General features: G+C 49.0%; 1 protein-coding gene across 1 annotated transcript in view; it reads left to right on the forward strand.

Moving 5' to 3' along the window:
* Positions 1-4,717: 4,717 nt before the first annotated feature.
* Positions 4,718-19,895, forward strand: part of LOC121288457 (paired box protein Pax-7-like) — a 678,103-nt gene continuing 662,925 nt past the window's right edge. Inside the window, exons 1-2 of the mRNA XM_041206989.1 lie at positions 4,718-4,748; positions 6,301-6,503. Of these exons, the coding sequence (XP_041062923.1) occupies positions 4,718-4,748; positions 6,301-6,503 (234 nt within the window). The remainder of the gene's footprint in view (positions 4,749-6,300; positions 6,504-19,895) is intronic.

Here is a 19,895-nt window from a genome sequence, read left to right on the forward strand (position 1 = left end):
AGTGAGGGGTGTGTGTTATATTTGTTTGTTTCAGTGAGCGGTGTGGGTCTTATCTGGTTGTTACAGTGAGGTGTGTGGGTTATATTTGGGTGTTAGTGAGGGGTGTGGGTTATATTTGTGTGTTAGTGAGGGGTGTGGGTTATATCTGGGTGTTACTGTGAGAGTTGTCAGTTATATTTGTGTGTTACAGTGAGGTTTGTGGGTTATATTTGGGTGTTAGTGAGGGGTGTGGGTTATATTTGGGTGTTTCAGTGTGGGGTGTGGGTTATATTTGGGTGTTAGTGAGGGGTGTGGGTTATATTTGGGTTTTACAGTGTGGGGTTTGGGTTATATTTGGGTGTTACAGTGAGGCCTGTGGGTTATATTTGGGTGTTAGTGAGGGGTGTGGGTTATATTTGGGTGTTAGTGAGGGGTGTGGGTTATATTTGGGTGTTACAGTGAGGGGTATGGCTTATATTTCTGTGTTAGAATGATGGGTGTGGGTTATATCTGGGTGTTACAGTGAGGGGTGTGGGTTAGATTTGTGTGTTACAGTGAGAGGTGTTGGTTATATTTGGCTGTTACATTGAGGGGTGTTGGTTATATTTGGCTGTTACAGTGAGGGTTGTGTATTATATTTGGGTGTTACAGTGAGGGGTGTGGGTTATATTTGGGTGTTTCAGTGAGGGGTGTGGGTTATATTTGGTTGTTTCATTGAGGGGTGTGGGTTATATTTGGGTGTTAGTGTGGGGTGTGGGTTATATTTGGGTGTTACAGTGAGGGGTGTCGGTTTTATCTGGGTGTTTCAGTGAGGGGTGTGGGTTATATTTGGGTGTTACAGTGAGGGGTGTGGGTTATATTTGGGTGTTTCAGTGAGGGGTGTGGGATATATTTGGGTGTTTCAGTGAGGGATTTGGGTTATAGTTGGGTGTTCGTGAGGGCTGTGGGTTATGTTTGGCTGTTACAGTGTGGGGTGTGGTTTATATTTGGTTGTTACAGTGAGGGGTGTGGTTTATATTTGGGTGTTACAATGAGGGGTGTGGGTTATATCTGGGTCTTACAGTGAGGGGTGTGGGTTATATTTGGATGTTACAGTGAGGGGTGTGTGTTATATTTGTTTGTTTCAGTGAGCGGTGTGGGTCTTATCTGGGTGTTACAGTGAGGTGTGTGGGTTATATTTGGGTGTTAGTGAGGGGTGTGGGTTATATTTGTGTGTTAGTGAGGGGTGTGGGTTATATCTGGGTGTTACTGTGAGAGTTGTCAGTTATATTTGTGTGTTACAGTGAGGTTTGTGGGTTATATTTGGGTGTTAGTGAGGGGTGTGGGTTATATTTGGGTGTTTCAGTGTGGGGTGTGGGTTATATTTGGGTGTTAGTGAGGGGTGTGGGTTATATTTGGGTTTTACAGTGTGGGGTTTGGGTTATATTTGGGTGTTACAGTGAGGCCTGTGGGTTATATTTGGGTGTTAGTGAGGGGTGTGGGTTATATTTGGGTGTTAGTGAGGGGTGTGGGTTATATTTGGGTGTTACAGTGAGGGGTATGGCTTATATTTCTGTGTTAGAATGATGGGTGTGGGTTATATCTGGGTGTTACAGTGAGGGGTGTGGGTTTAATTTTTGTGTTTCAGTGAGGTTTGTGGTTCTTATCTGGGTGTTACAGTGAGGTGTGTGGGTTATATTTGGTGTTAGTGAGGGGTGTGGGTTATATCTGGGTCTTACTGTGAGAGTTGTCAGTTATATTTGGGTGTTACAGTGAGGGTTGTGGGTTATATTTGGGTGTTAGTGAGGGGTGTGCGTTATATTTGGGTGTTTCAGTGAGGGGTGTGGGTTGTATTTGGTTGTTACAGTGAGGGGTGTGGGTTATATTTGGGTGTTACAGTGTGGGGTGTGGGTTATATTTGGGTGTTACAGTGAGGGATGTGGGTTATATTTGGGTGTTACAGTGAGAGGTGTGGGTTTTATCTGTGTGTTCCAGTGAGGGGTGTGGGTTATATTTGGATGTTACAGTGAGGGGTGTGGGTTATATTTGGGTTTTACATTGAGGGGTGTGGGTTATATTTGGGTGTTACAGTGAGGGGTGTGGGTTATATTTGGGTGTTACAGTGAGGGGTGTGGTTTATATTTTGGTGTTACAGTGAGGGGTGTGGGTTATATTTGGCTGTTACTGTGAGGGGTGTGGGTTATATTTGGCTGTTAGAGTGAGGGGTGTGGGTTTTATTTTGGTGTTACTGTGAGGGGTGTGGGTTTTATCTGGCTGTTTCAGTGAGGGGTGTGGGTTATATTTGGGTGTTTCAGTCAGGGGTGTGGGTTATATTTGGGTGTTTCAGTGAGGGGAGTGGGTTATATTTGGGTGTTAGTGAGGGGTGTGGGTTATATTTGTGTGTTACTGTGAGGGGTGTCTGTTTTATCTGGGTGTTTCAGTGAGGGGTGTGGGTTATATTTGGGTCTTTCAGTGAGGGGTGTGGGTTATATTTGGGTGTTTCAGTGAGGTGTGTGGGTTATATTTGGGTGTTAGTGAGGGGTCTGGGTTATATTTGGGTGTTACAGTGAGGGGTGTGGGTTATATTTGGGTGTTACAGTGTGGGGTGTGGGTTATATTTGGGTGTTACAGTGAGGGGTGTGGGTTATATCTGGGTGTTACAGTGAGAGGTGTGGGTTATATTTGGGTGTTACAGTGAGGGGTGTGGGTTATATCTGGGTGTTACAGTGAGGGGTGTGGGTTATATCTGGGTTTTACAGTGAGGGGTGTGGGTTATATTTGGGTGTCACTGTGAGGGGTGTGGGTTATATTTGGGTGTTTCAGTGAGGGGTGTGGGTTTTATTTGGGTGTTACAGTGAGCGGTGTGGGTTATATTTAGGTGTTAGTGAGGGGTGTGTTTTATATTTTGGTGTTACAGTGAGGGGTGTGTGTTATATTTGTGTGTTAGTGAGGGTTATGGCTTATGTTTGGGTGTTACAGTGAGGGGTGTGGGTTTTATCTGGGTGTTATTGAGGGGAATGTTTGATATGTAGACAACTCCTAATTAGATGATCTTTGGCAGTTTAGCAGCCCCCAGGTTAGGGAGGGGAGTATCCGCCAAGGTTACCGCTTGTGGATCATTAACCTGAAACTCCTGAGGGGAATTCCATGTGCCTTTGCTATGGATGTTGGCAGGTGTGGGAGCGGTTGTGATGCTTCACACGGTCGAATGCACTGCTGACACTCACACCGGCCCAGGAGGTAGCCAGTAACCCGCTAGTGTTCAGTTTGTTGCAGGTGAGGATGGGCTTGGTGAGACAGAGCCAGATGAATTTGGTGTAGACTGTGCAAAATGCATTGCCCCTATCCAGCCAATTGTTTTGTGTTTCCCGGAGAGCCATCATAAATTGCTGATGTGTTGCAGCCTCCAGCTTCACACCAAAAGCTGCTAAACCCTGTTGGTGATGCTGAGAAATGTTAGCAGGCCCTAACTGATCTTCACAGGAGCCTCACAGCATTAAATATCCTTCAGCCTTTGAGAAGGGCTGGCCTGATGTTCAGCCCCAGCAGGGTCTGATTCAACCAGTCCCAGCTTGTAGAGTTATAAAAAGGAACTATTTCACAATGCCTTGTTAATTTACAGGGGAGAAGGGTCCGACCATCTTAATGACACTGTTTAATGAGCTGTAACTCTGTTGGCGTTACAATCCTCTCTGATGGTCCAATGGTGCTGAGCCATTGTGCACAGGAAGACCCCAGGTTCAGTCTCCAGTCCAGACTGAGTTTAGCTGATCTCAGCAGAGGCTCCAATCCCTGTCAGCCCCTTCCTGCTCCTGGTCATTAGCCTGGTCTATGTCTCAGATCGTACCTGTGGGCACAGTGAGAGCAGCACCTGGTCCGGATTTGTTACACTCTCCACAGAATTACAGCACAGAAGGAGGCCATTCGGCCCCTCATGTCTGCACCGAATGAGTAATTTACTTAGTGCCGTTCTCCCACCCACTCCCCATAACCCTGGACATTGGACCTTTTCAGATAACAGTCTAATTCCCTTGTGAATGCTTCGATTGAACCTGCCTCTGCTACACTCACAGGCAGTCCATTCCGGACCTTAACCACTCGCTGTGTGTAAGAGCTTTTCTCATATTATCTTTGCTTCTTTTGCAAATTACTTTAAATCTGTGCCCTCTCGTTCTTGATCCTTCCACCAATGGGAACAGTTCCTCCCTATCTGCTCAGTCCACGCCCCTCATGATTTTGAATACCTCTATCAAATCTCCTCTCAGCCTTCTCTTCTCCAAGGAAAACAGTCTTAACTTCTCCAATTTATGTTCATAACTGGAGTTTCTCATTCTCATGAATCTTTTCTGCACTCTCTCTAATGCCTTCACATCCTTCTCAAAGTGTGGTGCCCAGAACTAGACACAATACTCCAGCTGAGGTCAAAAAGTGTTTCATACAAGTTTAACATAACTTCCTTGCTTTTGTATCCTGTGTTCCTGTTATTAAAGCCTAGGATACTGTATGCTTTATTAACCGCTCTCTCAACACCTGTCCTGTCACCTTCAATGATTTATGTACATATACATGCAGGTCCCTCTGCTCCTGCACCCCCATTAGAGTTGTACCCTTTATTTTATACTGTCTCTCCATGTTCTTCCTATCAAAATGAATCACTCCACATTTCTCTGCATTGATCGTCATTTGCCACCTGTCCACCCATTCCACCAATTTGTCTACGTCCCTTTGAGATTGTACATTATCCTCCTCACAGTTCACAATGCTTCCAAGTTTCATATCATCTACAAATGGTAAAATTTTGCCCTGTACGCTAAGGTCAAGGTCAAATCAGGAAAAGCAAGAGTCCCAACACCAACCCCTGGGGAACTCCATTACAAACCTTCCTTAAGCCCAAAAAGCCTCCTGTTTCCTGTCACTCAGCCAATTCTGTACCCATTTTGCTCCTGCTCCTTTTATTCTGAGGGCTATAACTTTGTTCAGGAGTCTGTTGTGTATCAAATGCCTTTTAGAAGCCCATGTGCACCACATCAACTGCATTGCTCTGATCAACCCTCTTTGTTACCTCTTCAAAAAACTCCAGCAAGTTAGTAAACACGATTTTCTCTTAAGAAATCCACCCTGACTTTCCTTAATTAACCCACATTTGCCCATGTGAGCATTAATTATGTTCCAAATGATTGTTTCTAGAAGTTTCCCCACGGCTGAAGTTAGACTGACTGGTCTGTAATTGCATGGCCTATCCTTACACCTTTGTTTTGAACAAGGGTGTAATGTTTGCAATTCTCCAGTCCTCTGAAGTCACCCCTGAGTCCAGGGAAGACTGAAAGATTATGGCCAGAGCCCCTGCAATTTCCACTCTCACTTCCTCAGTATCCTTGGATGTATGTCATCCAGTCCTGGTGCCTTATCAACTTTAAGTACAGATAACCTATCCATTCAACTTTAAACCCATCTAGTGTATGAAATGCCTCCTCTTTCACCATGGCCTGGGTAGCATTTTCTTCCTTGGTAAAGACAGATGCGAAGTAGTCATTTAACACCTCAGCCATGTCCTCTGTCTCAGTGTGCAAATCCCCTTTTTGGTCCCAAATTGGCCCCACTCCTTCTTCACCACTCTTTTCATTTGCTGACAATTGTTATTTACACTCACACATGGGGTCTGGCTGAGACTCCACAGAAGTGTTGGTTTTAGTAGAACAAACAAAATGTGATTCGAACTGGAACCTTCACACTGGATCCTTTACCTTGGATCTTGTACTCTGGATCATTCACTGTGGATCTTTCACACTGGGCCCTGTCATGGCTTTGGGTTGAATCCAGGGCTTGGAGCACTGAGTTTGACTGCTCCATCAGCACTCGTACATGAGACCGTGGCTATTGTCACATTGACCAGAGCTGCAGAAAACATTGCCGTGATAACTAGGTTCTACCGCTCGATGTCAATAGTAGGTTCTGTAATGTCTGAAATGAAGCTGAAATTTCTCTTGGGCGGGGAATCAAAACGAGCTATAGTAAATCTTTTACACTACACCTGATTTGTGATGAAATTACCTCCTCATTTACTATTGCCCATTTTGTGCTTCCATGAGAGGCCATGAGAGAACATACAGCACAACATTCCCATTGACATGTAGTGTCTGACTGGAAGCAGAGTGAAGGATTGGACTGCTCCTCAGTCTAACCTTGGCCCTATCGCCACCTCCATGTTACTTTGGCTGGGCCCTCAATGTGTCCTTGGCTTGACGAGAAATCATCTTCCCTTCAGGACTTGTGAGAGATGCTCATGTTGTTCTTTGTAAACACCGCCCATTCCTGATTCTTTTCAAAATTACCCCTCAATAGGCAATCGCTTGGACGACGGCACCTCGGACGTAGAATCTGAGCCAGACCTCCCGCTCAAACGTAAACAGCGTCGCAGCCGCACCACCTTCACGGCAGAACAGCTGGAGGAGCTGGAGAAGGCCTTTGAGAGGACCCATTACCCTGACATCTACACCAGAGAAGAGCTAGCTCAGAGGACCAAACTCACAGAGGCACGAGTCCAGGTGAGCTCACTGAGTTACACAAGGTCACTTCGAGTTGTTCCCACTGGAGTTTAGAAGAGTGAGGGGTGATTCGATTGAAGTAGACAAGATCCTGAACGGCCTTGACAAGGTGGATGTGGAAAGGATGTTTCCTCTTGTGGGTGAGTCCAGAACTAGGGGGCACTGTTTTAAAATTAGGGATCACCCTTTTAGGACAGAGATGAGGAGTTTTTTCTCAGAGGGTTGTGCAACTTTGGAATTCTCTGCCTCAGGAGGTGGTGGAGGCGGGGTCATTGAATATTTTTAAGGCAGATGTAGACTGATTCTTGTTAGGTAAGGGAATCAAAGATTATTGGGGGAGATGGGAATGTGGAAATCTAAACACAAACAGATCAGCCATGATCTTACTGAATGGCAGAGCAGGCTTGAGGGGCTTTAATGGCCTTCTTCTGCTCCTATTTTGTATGTTGAAATGTCATATAGAGTCTACAGCACAGAAACAGCCCAGAAGAGGTCTACACCAGCATTTCTGCTCCAGATCAGCCTCCTTAGACCCTACTTCATCATCATATCCTTTTATTCTTTTCAACTCAGCAAAAGAGATTGAAGGGAGATTTTGATAAGAGGTCTACAAGATAATGACGGGTTTAGATAAAGCTGTTCCCAGTATCTGATTGTACAAGGACCGGGGGGATCCAGATTTAAGGTTTTGGGCAAGAGATGTGGGAGGGGGGTGGGTGGAATGTGAGCAAGTTGGTTTTCATCCAGACAGTGGTCATGACCTGGGACTCGCTGCCAATGAGAATGGTGGAAGCGGAGACAGTCAATGATTTTAGAAGGAAATTGGATGGATGCTTGAGGGAAACAAACTTGCTGTGGATAGAGCAGGGGAATGGGACTCACTGGGTTACTCTACGGAGAGCTGGCATGGACTCAATGGGCCAAATGGCCTCCTGTGCTGTAATGACTCTGACTTTATAACAAGAGGAACCCTGGCACCTCCAAAGCCACCAGTGCAGGGACAGGGCTGCTGGTTTTTACCCACTGACATATGTCAAACTGCCATGTCCTGCTTCCAGTTGCGACGTTAGTTCTAACCAGGCTGAAAGTTACAATCCAGGCTTCATCGAGACTGACAGGTCCGACTGAACCTTTACATCAGCCTATTCATCCCTCCCTCCATCTTTGATTTTTCATTCTCTTCTCTGATTCCCTGCTCTGAACCTTTTCGGGGTTGTTGGGGGGAGGGGGGTGGGGGGGGGTGGTGGTGGGTATGAGTGGGTCATTGCTCTCAGAGCTCCTCCTTCTCCACTGTTGTACCTTTTCCAGAGACCCTGTTTACCTCTATCTTCCCATTAAAGTTATGACAGTGCAGCGGGAGAAGCCAGGATAATTTATTGGCACATCCACGTGTCCTGTTCTAACTGCTCCCTTTGACAAACTGCTCCCACGAGCCAGAAGATGCTAATAATGAAAGACCAACTGCTGGTCCCAATACCAGGCTCCTCCCAGGCACCATGCTCGTTCTTATCATGGGGTTGGGGTGGGGGGAGGGGGGGAGTACACATCAAAGCTAAAAATTTACATTGTCCATCACCTGAGAGTGGAACCTGCATGGAGTCAATCCAACCATTATCACATAAACTGCTAACATCCCTTTGCCACACATTAGCAACAATTCCCATTGTTTATGTTGATTTTCCTGAGTTTGTGCAACTCTTCTGGAATCCCCCCTATAGTGCACCATGAAACCCCTTCCCTTTCCTTCTCTAAGTCAATGGAACAGGAACACTGAATAATGGAAAACAAAAACAGAATTACCTGGAAAAACTCAGCAGGTCTGGCAGCATCGGTGGAGCTTCTCTGCCGATGCTGTCAGACATGCTGAGTTTTTCCAAGCAATTATGTTTTTGTTTTGGATTTCCAGCATCTGCAGTTTTTTTGTTTTTAACACTGTATAATGGGAGTGAATGGGAAGGGGTTTAAATCCATAGGGATTCTGTATTGTAGGAATGAATGGGAGGGGTTTTGGCCCAGTGAGATTGGAAGATTTGTTCAGTTGTATGTTTATCTAGTGATGTTCACACTTGGTGAATAAGCAACATCAAGGTGTGAGAGTTGGGGTTCTGCAAGGATGTTTCTTTAGTATTATGATTACACTGTGGTACTGTTTCAGGAACAAATAGCAGCAGCTTCTGCTCCAACAATTACAAACTACACAGATGCTGTACTCAGAGCCCGTAGGTTAAGACAGGGCGAGGACAGAGTCATGCCTATCATATCACTGGACCTTCCCGGTGCTAAATATTCACCAAAGCTCCCTCTCTCTCGGCTCCCCCGTTGGAGCAGACAAACACCAGGAGTGAAACTGATGTTTGCCAGTAGCGGGAAACAGGCTCAGTGGACTCGGCCTCCTGCCCTAAACCATTGACTTAAGTATGAAAGAACATTGGGAGTGATTTAAAACTGAATGTGGATTCATTACCAGTCCATTGCTTGCTGCTGCCAAAGGCCCATTTGACTCACTGCCAGAACATAGTTGCTAAGATGCCAAGCATCCTCCAATAACTCATCATTCCTATGTGAGCTAGACAGTGTTGCCAGGGGATTTGATAGTGGAGAGCAATACAGCCAAGCCTAATACCATCCTCACTCAATGTCCAGACAGTGATCAGGAGAAGAAACCCTGGGTATTCCCTTCTCTCACCCTGAGGCCAGCTGGGCAGCCTCACTGCTGTCCTGAGTAAGATCAGTTCATTTAACAGTGAGCGAGGGTTTAAAATGGGGCTGTAACTGGTCCATATAGCTCAGCTGTTCAACAGATAAAGCTCAGTTAGGTACTGCCCAGCCTGCTTGGTGAGAGTTTGCGGCATTTCACTGGCATGACACCCCTCACCTCCAGGAGTGTAAATTTTTAACCCAACATTCAAACTGTTTGCAAAGCAGAGAACCTTTAGCTGAGATTGTGTGGGAAGCTCATGGAAAACAGCAGGGATCAGAAATAAAGCTACTTTGAGCCTCAGGCTGGTTTTACACCTTTGAATGGAATTACCCACCGAGAGAGGGGAGAGGATCAATGAATTCATCCCCGTGGGTTTAAAATGGTGCTGACCACATGAGGTAGCTCCTGTTGATGCTCTGCGGAGAGACTGGGAAAGCTGGGCTTGTCCTCAGAGCAGAAGATTTGATAAAAGTGTTCGAAATCATAAGGGAGATTAGATAAGGAGAAACTGTTTCCAGTGGAGAAGTAAAAGCTAAAATACTGCAGATGCTGGAAACCTGAAATAAAAACAGCAAGTGCTGGAAAAACTCAGCAGGTGTGGCAGCCTCTGTGGAGAGAGAGACAGAGTTAACGCTCAATATGACTCTTCTCCAGAGCTCAGAAGCTGCCAGACCTGCAGGGCAGAAGTGTTGGTTACCAGAGGACAGATTTAAGGTGATATCCAAAAGAACCATGAAGAAATGTTTTTCTGTTTATGCAGAGAATTGTGTTATGAAAGTTGTGGGGACGTGGAACACAAATTCTGTGGTTTTTTTATCTTTCAAAAGAGAATTGGACAGACAGTTGAGGGGATAAAGGTGCAGGGCTATGGGGAAAGAATAAGGGAGTAGAATTAATTGCACAGAGCTTTCAAAGAGCCATCACAGGTCTGATGGGCTGAGTAGCCTTCTTCCATGCTGTATCTTTGTATGATTCAGTGACAGAAAGTAAAACCCTGCCTCTCATCGATAGAGACTTTCTCCAATCCTATTTGGAAACATTTGTAGGTGAATTATTTGGGCCCTACATTCTGCCCCCTCACCTTGGACTGTGTTATCAGTAGAATTGGGAATTTAGCTGGGTTTTTTTTTTGGCTTGTGAGTTTTGTGTGTTGTTACTGCACTTCTTGTTTTAATGTCGGAATGTCCTGTTCGAAATGACAGCTGGAGGGGGACAACTCTCCCTGATGCTTTGAACAGTGGCTGGACAGAGCCTCGATACAAAATGGCAAGAACCAGAAATTGTGTCAGCAAAGCACAGACACTTGGGCTAGGGCAGGACTGGGGGAAGGGTTTTAACCGGACCATGAGTCTGCCTTACAGAGTGGTTGGATTAAAGTGGGACCCTGATGTACTCAGCACCTCTTACCCTAACAGCAAAGACATTGCGCACCAGGAACTACTCCGTCAATTTAAAAAAACAGTCGAGGCAGCACAGGTCACGGTAAGCTGCCGGCTCTGAGAAAGTGGAACAGCAGATTAAAGGACATTTATGCAGGAGATGTGAAGCTGAGTCAGATCAGGAAACAACAACATGACGATCATGTCTGTGGAAGGATGAATCTCGAGGAGGACACTTGGAGAAGACTCTTCTTTGAAATAGTGATGGGATCGTGCACCTGAAGGGACAGAGTGGATGTTGGTTCAGCATGCTAAGTGATGGCACCTTCCAAAGTGCAGCACTAGGAGTGTTATCCTGGATTAGCCACTCAAGTCTCTGCAGTGGGGATTGAACCGGTGAATGTCTGACTCAGGCAAGAATGAGCCATGGCTGACACACAGCTATCCCACCTTAATCCTTTTGGACCATATGAAGCGAGCACAGAGTGAAAAGACACATACCAAGACCCCTTCCTCTCACATCTCGCATAGGTCAGCACCATTCCCTCAGTTATCCTTCAAACCCTTCCCCATCATCAATTCTTCACCTCAGTCTCTGAGATTCCAAATCTCTGAAAAAATCCATTTGCCCAATGTCAGACGTGGTGACTTTTTGGTGGGGGTGAGGGTGGGGGTGGGGGTGGGTGGGTTTGGGACATCCCATGCCGCTGGCCTTATTTTCCAGGGTTAGCGTAAAGACCCTGTAGTTCTGGTGCCCCATGCCTGTGTGGGTGGGGAATGGGCAGAGTTTAAGGCCGTGTGAGCAGTTAGTGATTAATGTTTGCAGTTTTTCAGAAGGCCCCAGAGAGGCTGAGCTATTGACGCTGAAATGTAGAAAATATTTGAGGGATCGGCGGACTTGAAAGTGGTGGGAAGAGGCAGGATCTGGCAGTGCGAAATCCTTCTGGAATGTGTGTTCGGAACAGCTGCCGCCTTTATTCTTCCTCCCAACAAACAAGTTTCTCTCGATCTTTCTACCCCTCAAAGCTAAGATTTTGTATGAGCAACTCATTTGAAAATGAAACAAGAGCAAAAGGGTCCCTTTAGCTACCTTGAGGCACATTAGAATTATATTTAGAACTTCACTGATGATGGAGAGTATGCTGGGCGGTAATTGGCCAGGTTGGATTTGTCCTGCTTTTGGTGTACAGGATATAACTGGGCAATGTTCCACACAGCCTGGTAGATGCCAGTGTTGTGGCTGTACTGGAACAGCTTGGCTAGGGGGCACAGCTAATTCTGGAGCACAAGTCTTCAGTATTATTGCCGCAATACTGTCAGGGCCCATCGCCTTTGTAGTATCCAGTGCCTTCAGCCATTTCTTGATATCACGTGGAGTGAATTGAATTGGCTGAAGACTGGCATCTGCGATACTGGGGACCTCCGAAGGAGGCCGAGATGGATCATTGACTCGGCACTGCTGGCTGAAGATCATAGCAAATGCTTCAGCCTTATCTTTTGCACTGATGTGCTGGGTTCCCCCATCATTGAGGATGGGGATATTTGTGGACCCTCCTCCTCCAGTGAGTTGTTTAATTGTCCGCTACCATTCATGACTGGGTGTGGCAGGACTGCAGGGCTGAGATCTGATCCGTTGGTTGTGGGAGCGCTTAGTTCTGTCTACAGCATGCTGCTTCTGCTGTTTGACACGCAAGCAGTCTTTTGTTGTAGCTTCACCAGGTTGACACCTCATTTTCAGGAATGTCTGTGTGCTGCTCCCTTTTCAATCAGCTTTGCCTGGGCAGTGATTGTGGTGCATGCCGTGGGTGGAAACAGGTTCAAATGTCAGTGGGGGTTCCATGTACCTCACTGAGCCTTGATTTGTATTTAATAATGAGACCACTGGGGACCTCATTCATTGTCAAAACCCAGCACCGTTAAAAACGGGGAATGGAGAGGAAATGCATTTTTCCATTTTACCTCTTCCACCTCTCTCTCATCAAGCAGGGAGTTAAAATTCTACTTTCATTCTATTCAGTGTGTCAGCTGTGGCTCGGTGAGCAGGAACCTGCTTTGGAACCAGGAGGTTGTGAGTTCAAGTCCCAGTCCAGAGACTTGAGCATGCAATCCAGGCTGATGTTCATGGGCAGCACTGAGGGAGTGCTGCACTGTCAGAAGTGCTGTCTATTGGATGTGATGTTAAGCCTAGGCTTTATTTACGCTTAGGTGGATGTAAACAATCCTGTGGCACTATTGTGGTGTGCTGAACTAGCATTGCTGAAATAGATGATCTACCCATTATCATGTTGCTGTTTGTGGGAGCTTGCTGTGTGTAAATTGGCTGCTGTGTTTCTTACATTACAATAGTGGCCACAGTTCTAAAGTAAATTGGCTGTAAAGCACTTTGAGATGCCCTGAGGGTGCAGAAGGTGTCTTTATCTTTCCTGCTTTCTCTCTCTTTTTCTTACTTGTGAGCAAGTGTGTGACCCTCAAATCCCAGCCTCCACCTTTCAGCCTCCTTTCACTGCTGACTTTTGGCTATTAACATGTTGCAAATTCATCGTCAGAGCTGGATTTGTCACCGCCAAGCCTTTGTACAGATGAACAGTCATGTTACACAGTAATTTCATTTGGGGGTGAATGAATTTATTTAAACTGCAGGAACCATGTGAGACAAATGTATCCTTCGGTCATGGGACAGACACACAGCCAGGACACTGTGGGAAGTATTTCACTCTCCCTCCTGTGTACAGGGAACAGTGATATTACTAACTCTCCATGACCCCAGTGCACGCTGCAGAATGGGAAAGAAACACAAGACTTGGGGCAAGTGCAGGTTAGTTAGAGCTTGGCTCAAGAACAAATGAAGAACAGAATGCATTCTAAGTCTGAACGGCATCTGTCAACTGACATTGATGGCTCTCCCTCACACAACATTCAATATGGGTCATTTCCACTTGGTGCTGTGTAAAGTGGTTAAGAGTAAACCAGGAGCCTGCTCCGTATCTCTCATGTGAAATGAGTGGCCAACTCGCCTGTCACTGCCCTGACCCCACTGTCTCTCTGTAAACCACAGAAATTAGTGCATAACACACAAACCCAAGGGGCCAATGTGACAAGTGCCAGGCAATTCCACAGGAGCTGGCAGTGCGTTGCCCATCATATCCTCTTAAAGCGCTGGCTTGAAGCAATCATCTCAATGTTTAAACTCTTTTCCCTTGGGAATTCAGAGGATGCAGGAGTAACCTCACCTCTCTCCAGGTCCGATCTCTCCCACCTTTCCACCCACTCTTCCCCTCACCCCTGCTTTTTCTCCATTATTGCCCTCGCCACATTCCCCACTTCTTCGGCCCATTCCCTTTCTCCCTATTCTCTCTCCTCCCACTCTTCTCCCGTACACTCTCCCCCCCCACTCCCTCTCTCCCCACTCCCTTCTCTCCCCACTCCCTCTCCCCACACACTCTCTCCCCATTCCACTCTCCCTCCCACTCCCCTCACCCCCCACTCCCTTTCTCCCCACTCCCTCTCCCCCATTCTCTCTCCCCACCGCCCTCTCTCCCCACTCCCTCTCTCCCCACTCCCTCTCTCCCCACTCCCTCTCTCCCCACTCCCTCTCCCCACACACTCTCTCTCCCCACTCCCTCTCCCCACACACTCTCTCTCCCCCACCCCTCTCTCTCCCCACACACTCTCTCTCCCCCACCCCCCTCTCTCCCCACTCCCTCTCTCCCCACTCCCTCTCTCCCCACTCCCTCTCTCCCCACTCCCTCTCCCCACACACTCTCTCTCCCCCACCCCCCTCTCTCCCCCACCCCCCTCTCTCCCCACTCCCTCTCTCCCCACTCCCTCTCTCCCCACTCCCTCTCTCCCCACTCCCTCTCCCCACACACTCTCTCTCCCCCACCCCCCTCTCTCCCCACTCCCTCTCTCCCCACCCCCTCTCTCCCCACCCCCTCTCTCCCCACTCCCTCTCTCTCCACTCCCTCTCTCCCCACACACTCTCTCCCCATTCCACTCTCCCTCCCACCCCCTCACCCCCCACTCCCTCTCTCCCCACTCCCTCTCTCCCCACTTCCTCTCTCCCCGTCCCTCTCTCCCCACTCCCTCTCTCCCCACTTCCTCTCTCCCCGTCCCTCTCTCCCCACTCCCTCTCTCCCCCACCCCCCTCTCTCCCCACTCCCTCTCTCCCCACTCCCTCTCTCCCCATTCCACTCTCCCTCCCACCCCCTCACCCCCCCACTCCCTCTCTCCCCACTTCCTCTCTCCCCGTCCCTCTCTCCCCACTCCCTCTCTCCCCCACCCCCCTCTCTCCCCACTTCCTCTCTCCCCGTCCCTCTCTCCCCACTCCCTCTCTCCCCCACCCCCCTCTCTCCCCACTCCCTCTCTCCCCCACCCCCCTCTCTCCCCACTCCCTCTCTCCCCCACCCCCCTCTCTCCCCACTCCCTCTCTCCCCCACCCCCCTCTCTCCCCACTCCCTCTCTCCCCACTCCCTCTCCCCACACACTCTCTCTCCCCCACCCCCCTCTCTCCCCCACCCCCCTCTCTCCCCACTCCCTCTCTCCCCACTCCCTCTCTCCCCACTCCCTCTCTCCCCACCCCCCTCTCTCCCCACTCCCTCTCTCCCCACTCCCTCTCTCCCCACTCCCTCTCTCCCCACCCCCCTCTCTCCCCACTCCCTCTCTCCCCACTCCCTCTCTCCCCACTCCCTCTCCCCACACACTCTCTCTCCCCCACCCCCCTCTCTCCCCACCCCCTCTCTCCCCACTCCCTCTCCCCACACACTCTCTCTCCCCCAAACCCCTCTCTCCCCACCCCCTCTCTCCCCACCCCCTCACTCCCCACTCCCTCTCTCCCCACTCCCCTCACCCCCCACTCCCTTCTCTCCCCACTCCCTCTCTCCCCACCCCCCCTCTCCCCACCCCCCCTCTCCCCCACCCGCCTCTCTCCCCCACCCGCCTCTCTCCCCACTCCCTCTCTCCCCACTCCCTCTCTCCCCACCCCCCCTCTCCCCCACCCCCCTCTCTCCCCACTCCCTCTCTCCCCACTCCCTCTCTCCCCACCCCCCTCTCTCCCCACTCCCTCTCTCCCCACTCCCTCTCTCCCCACTCCCTCTCTCCCCACCCCCCCTCTCCCCCACCCGCCTCTCTCCCCCACCCGCCTCTCTCCCCCACCCGCCTCTCTCCCCACTCCTCTCCCCACTTCCTCTCTCCCCACTCCCTCTCTCCCCACTCCTCTCCCCACTTCCTCTCTCCCCACTCCCTCTCTCCCCACTCCCTCTCTCCCCACTCCCTCTCTCCCCACTCCCTCTCTCCCCACTCCCTCTCTCCACACTCCCTCTCTCCCCACTCCCTCTCCCCACTCCCTCTCCCCACTCCCTCTCTCCCCACTCCCTCTCCCCACTCCCTCTCCCCACTCCCTCTCTCCCCACTCCCTCTCCCCACTCCCTCTCCCCACTCCCTCTCTCCCCACTCCCTTTCTCCCCACTCCCTTCTCTCCCCACTCCCTCTCTCCCCACCCCCCTCTCTCCCCCACCCCCCTCTCTCCCCCACCCCCCTCTCTCCCCACTCCTCTCCCCACTTCCTCTCTCCCCACACCCCCTCTCCCCACTCCCTCTCTCCCCACTCCCTCACTCCCCACTCCCCAGTCTTCTCTTCAACACTTTCTTCCTCTCCCATCTCTCTCCACCATCCCTCCTTCCTCTCCCTATTCAGGAGTGTCCCAGTCTCCAGGCCTGTTCCTCCCTGCTCAGCCTGTTGTCTCTCAGGTGGGCCCAGTGACAGTTTATCCCTGGAGTACTCTCTTAGTTGTCTCTTCCAGGCACTCGCAGACCCCTCTAGCCTTTCCACCTCTTTCTGCTTTTACCACCATCTCCTTTTATGTGCCAGGCTTCGTTGGGTCACTAAAGGGTTAATTGCCACTAGGATGTAACATTTGAGGGAATGACAATGATCGACAATACCAACCTCCAGAATGTTCTGTGAGGAAAAAGCGGCAGAAGGAGTGGCGTTGGAGGAGCTGGGATTGGGAAAGTGTTTGCCAAACTGGAGCTCCTGCTCCCTCACTGTGCGAGCTCTTGTGTTTGTAGCTACGCTCTGTTACACTTCAGCACCTGGAAGACAATTTATCTTCATAAAACAGGCAGGCTCCAATTGAGGGCACGATGCTGGGCCTCTCCCCTGTGTAAGGGATCACTTACTAGCTTGTCTGACAAATTGCGGGAGCTGATCCTTATCTCCAGCTTCCATGTAATTAATCCCAGACCCTCTGTACTGACACAATCCTACCTGGCCAACACTCATCCAGGGAAAAAAACTTATCCTGCCATTATCTCTCACTCTGTCATTTCTTATCTCTTTTCTTCCTCTCTCGTTCTTTCCTTTGGCCTATCAATTATTTCTCCAGTCACCATCCCCACCCCCCCACCCACCCCCACACCAACTCTCAGCGTCACCAGACCTGTTTGGATCTATTCCAGGAGGTTTCTTCACATAGTCTCCTGCCTTCAATCACCTTCTGCTCCCACCTCTGCCATTGGCCCCTTGACATGTCCAACCTCTTGGACAATCCTGGAAGATTTGGTGATTGTGTCTTCCCCACCAGTCCCACAATCCCCTCTGCCCAAACCCCTCCCCCAGTCCCTCCCTACCCCCCCCCCCCCCGCCCCCCCTTCCTAAATCAGAGAAGAGTCTGCAGTGTCTACCCGCTGCGGGCTGGTGAGAGATGAAGGGTCATCCTGAAGAATCTGCATCATCTGAGCCCTCCGCCTTTGATGTCCCTTTTTTTATAATGAGGAGCATTAAAACTGTGGCCAGACCTTGAACAGCGACTGAGATTGACAATTCCTTCATGAGCTGAAAATTAGCCAGCCCCTCACCACCGACTTGCCCATTAAGGTGAGAAGTGGATAAGATGTGACTGTGATGATATCCAGAGTCAAACAGCCCATCGGTCTGTGGCTGCTGAGGCTGATATACCAGGAAATCATCCCTGGAAAGAGCTACAGGCATTTTACCAACGCCTATGGAACCGTTACCCCGGCAACAGTCAGGGCCTTTGGAAAAGGATGGAAGAGGGGAAACATAACTGTAAAAGAGAGGGGCTGACTCCAGCAGGAGCTTTGAAACGTGATCCAGATTGGGAAAAGTACAGTTGCTTCACAATCCCCATTCTCTGAATCCGCTCCATCTTTAACTCCCCCAATACCCAAAGATTCTCTTCAACCACAGCGCAACATGTTTCATTAACTATTGGGCAAGTATTGTCACTCTCTGGCTCCCCCATCAATAACAACCTAAGGGCCTTTACAGCAGCCCAGACGCTTTAATGTTTAGATTTTTTACGGCTCTGTTTCTGACCTCTTCTCCTCCTGATTGTGAAATTTAATAATCTGGCATTACTGTGGCTGGAGACAGTGAAAAGCCGGGTAATGTAGGCCCGAGTGTCTCTAGTGTTACCTCGGGGTGACACACTGTCTGCCTTGACCAGGGATTTCTTTCCGAGCCGGGTCCCTGCTAAGCACTTTCCCTTCTGAGGGATGGAGTTAAAGAGAACATAAAAGGGAGGAGGGGTTTTGTGGACAGGAAGGGACACAGTTCAGCTGTCTTGCTGAGAGTTGCAGTGAAATCTATCTGGTGGGGGCAGATGGGAGTGTCTGATGTTGACCTGCAGTAAATATCCCACTACAGGCCGCTGTTTGTTTTCTCACAGTTGGGTTCCGTACACCAACTCTTGTCTTCTCCCCATGTCGCTCTCCATCACTGCTCCACCAGCACTGCACCCGCACCCCTCCCCCCAACCCCCCCCAACCGCCACCACCAATCTTGACCTACCTGCAGTACAAACCAAAGATGCAGATTCTGAAGTTTAAGTCTGAACTTTATAACTGGGCTTCCCCCATAAAAAAAAATTGACCTCATGGTTACAGAATTACGAGTAAATGACTGAACCCTGACCATGCTTCAGAGGCTTACTGAAAGCCCAGTGTAACAGTGAGGAACTACTACTTGAAGCCCGAGTTGTATCCTAGCAACGGTGCCTGTTCCAGTTTTGACTCCATGATTTGCCATTAAAGAGAAAGGACTGACTCGGGGCTATTGGTCTAAGGCTATATATCATAGCTATGGTACATTTCTAACTTAAAAGCTTCTGAGGGACCCGCTGACATGCCATGGCAACAGACTAGAGTTAGGCTAAAGGCCTGCTTGAGGTGCAGTATTTTTAAAATGCTTTTTTTTTTTATGGGATGTTGGCATCGCCGGCAAGGCCAGCGTTTACTGCCCGTCCCTAATAGCCCTCGAGCTGTTTGGCTTGCCACACTGTCTCAGAGGACAGTTAGGAGTCAACCACGTTGCTATGGGTCTGGAGTTACATGTAGGCCAGACCTGGGAAGGATGACAGATTTCCCTCCCTAAAGGGCATTAGTGAACCAGATGACAACAATTTCGTGGTCACCATTACTGAGACGAGCTTTTCAATTCCAGATTATTAATTGAATTTAAACTTCACCAGCTGCCATGATGGGATTTGAGCCTATGTCCCTAGATCATTAGCCTAGGCCTCTGGATTACTAGCCCAGTAACATCACCACCAGGCCACTGTCTCCCCAGTAGAATGGTGTATCAACTCTGACAGGGCTTCCTAAAGCACGTGATAGTAATAGAGTGTATCTGACTCAGTCTGTCTCAAGACTATTAATGCATTATAGCAACACTGAAAAGTGTGACTGAAATCGGGTACTTTAAGCCAAATAACAGTGCCAGTCCATGTTCTTTATACATCTTCATTCAGCAAGGCAACAGGTTAGGGATGAGGCATGTAAGTTTAGAGGCAGATTGTGAAGTTTGCTTCATTTATCTTTAGGATATTACTTCACATTCCCTCAGCAGGTTACACAGCTGAGATAGGGTTTAATCAAGGGTAAATTGCACACGGATTTGAACGGAGATTAATTGAGAGTGTGTGGGATGGATGTGGGTGGGAGATTCGGGTGGGTAGAGTCCGTTTGGGCAGAGTGCAATTGACAGTTGATTGGCCATTTTCCTTGTTGTGCCTACTTGTGTTCTCTGGACATCGTCCCAATGCTTCCTGCTGTGGTCTGGTTTGTTTTCGCCCCTTTGAGGTCAGTGATGCTGCTGTTAGCCTACCCGGGACAGGCCGTTATTGGAGACAGATTCGACTCCAGGTGTCCTGGTTAGCATTTGGACCAGCAGTGCTCACTTTGAACTGAATATTTTGGAAAGCAAAGTCTGAGCTCTGCACTCTGAAAGATGTCATCAATTAATTTGAAAAGGCATCAGCCTTTGCTGTGAAGCTAGGCTCCGATTCAGAGTGTA

This window comes from Carcharodon carcharias, chromosome 15 (assembly GCF_017639515.1).
Source record: "Carcharodon carcharias isolate sCarCar2 chromosome 15, sCarCar2.pri, whole genome shotgun sequence".
In the NCBI taxonomy this organism is placed as follows: Eukaryota; Metazoa; Chordata; class Chondrichthyes; order Lamniformes; family Lamnidae; genus Carcharodon; species Carcharodon carcharias.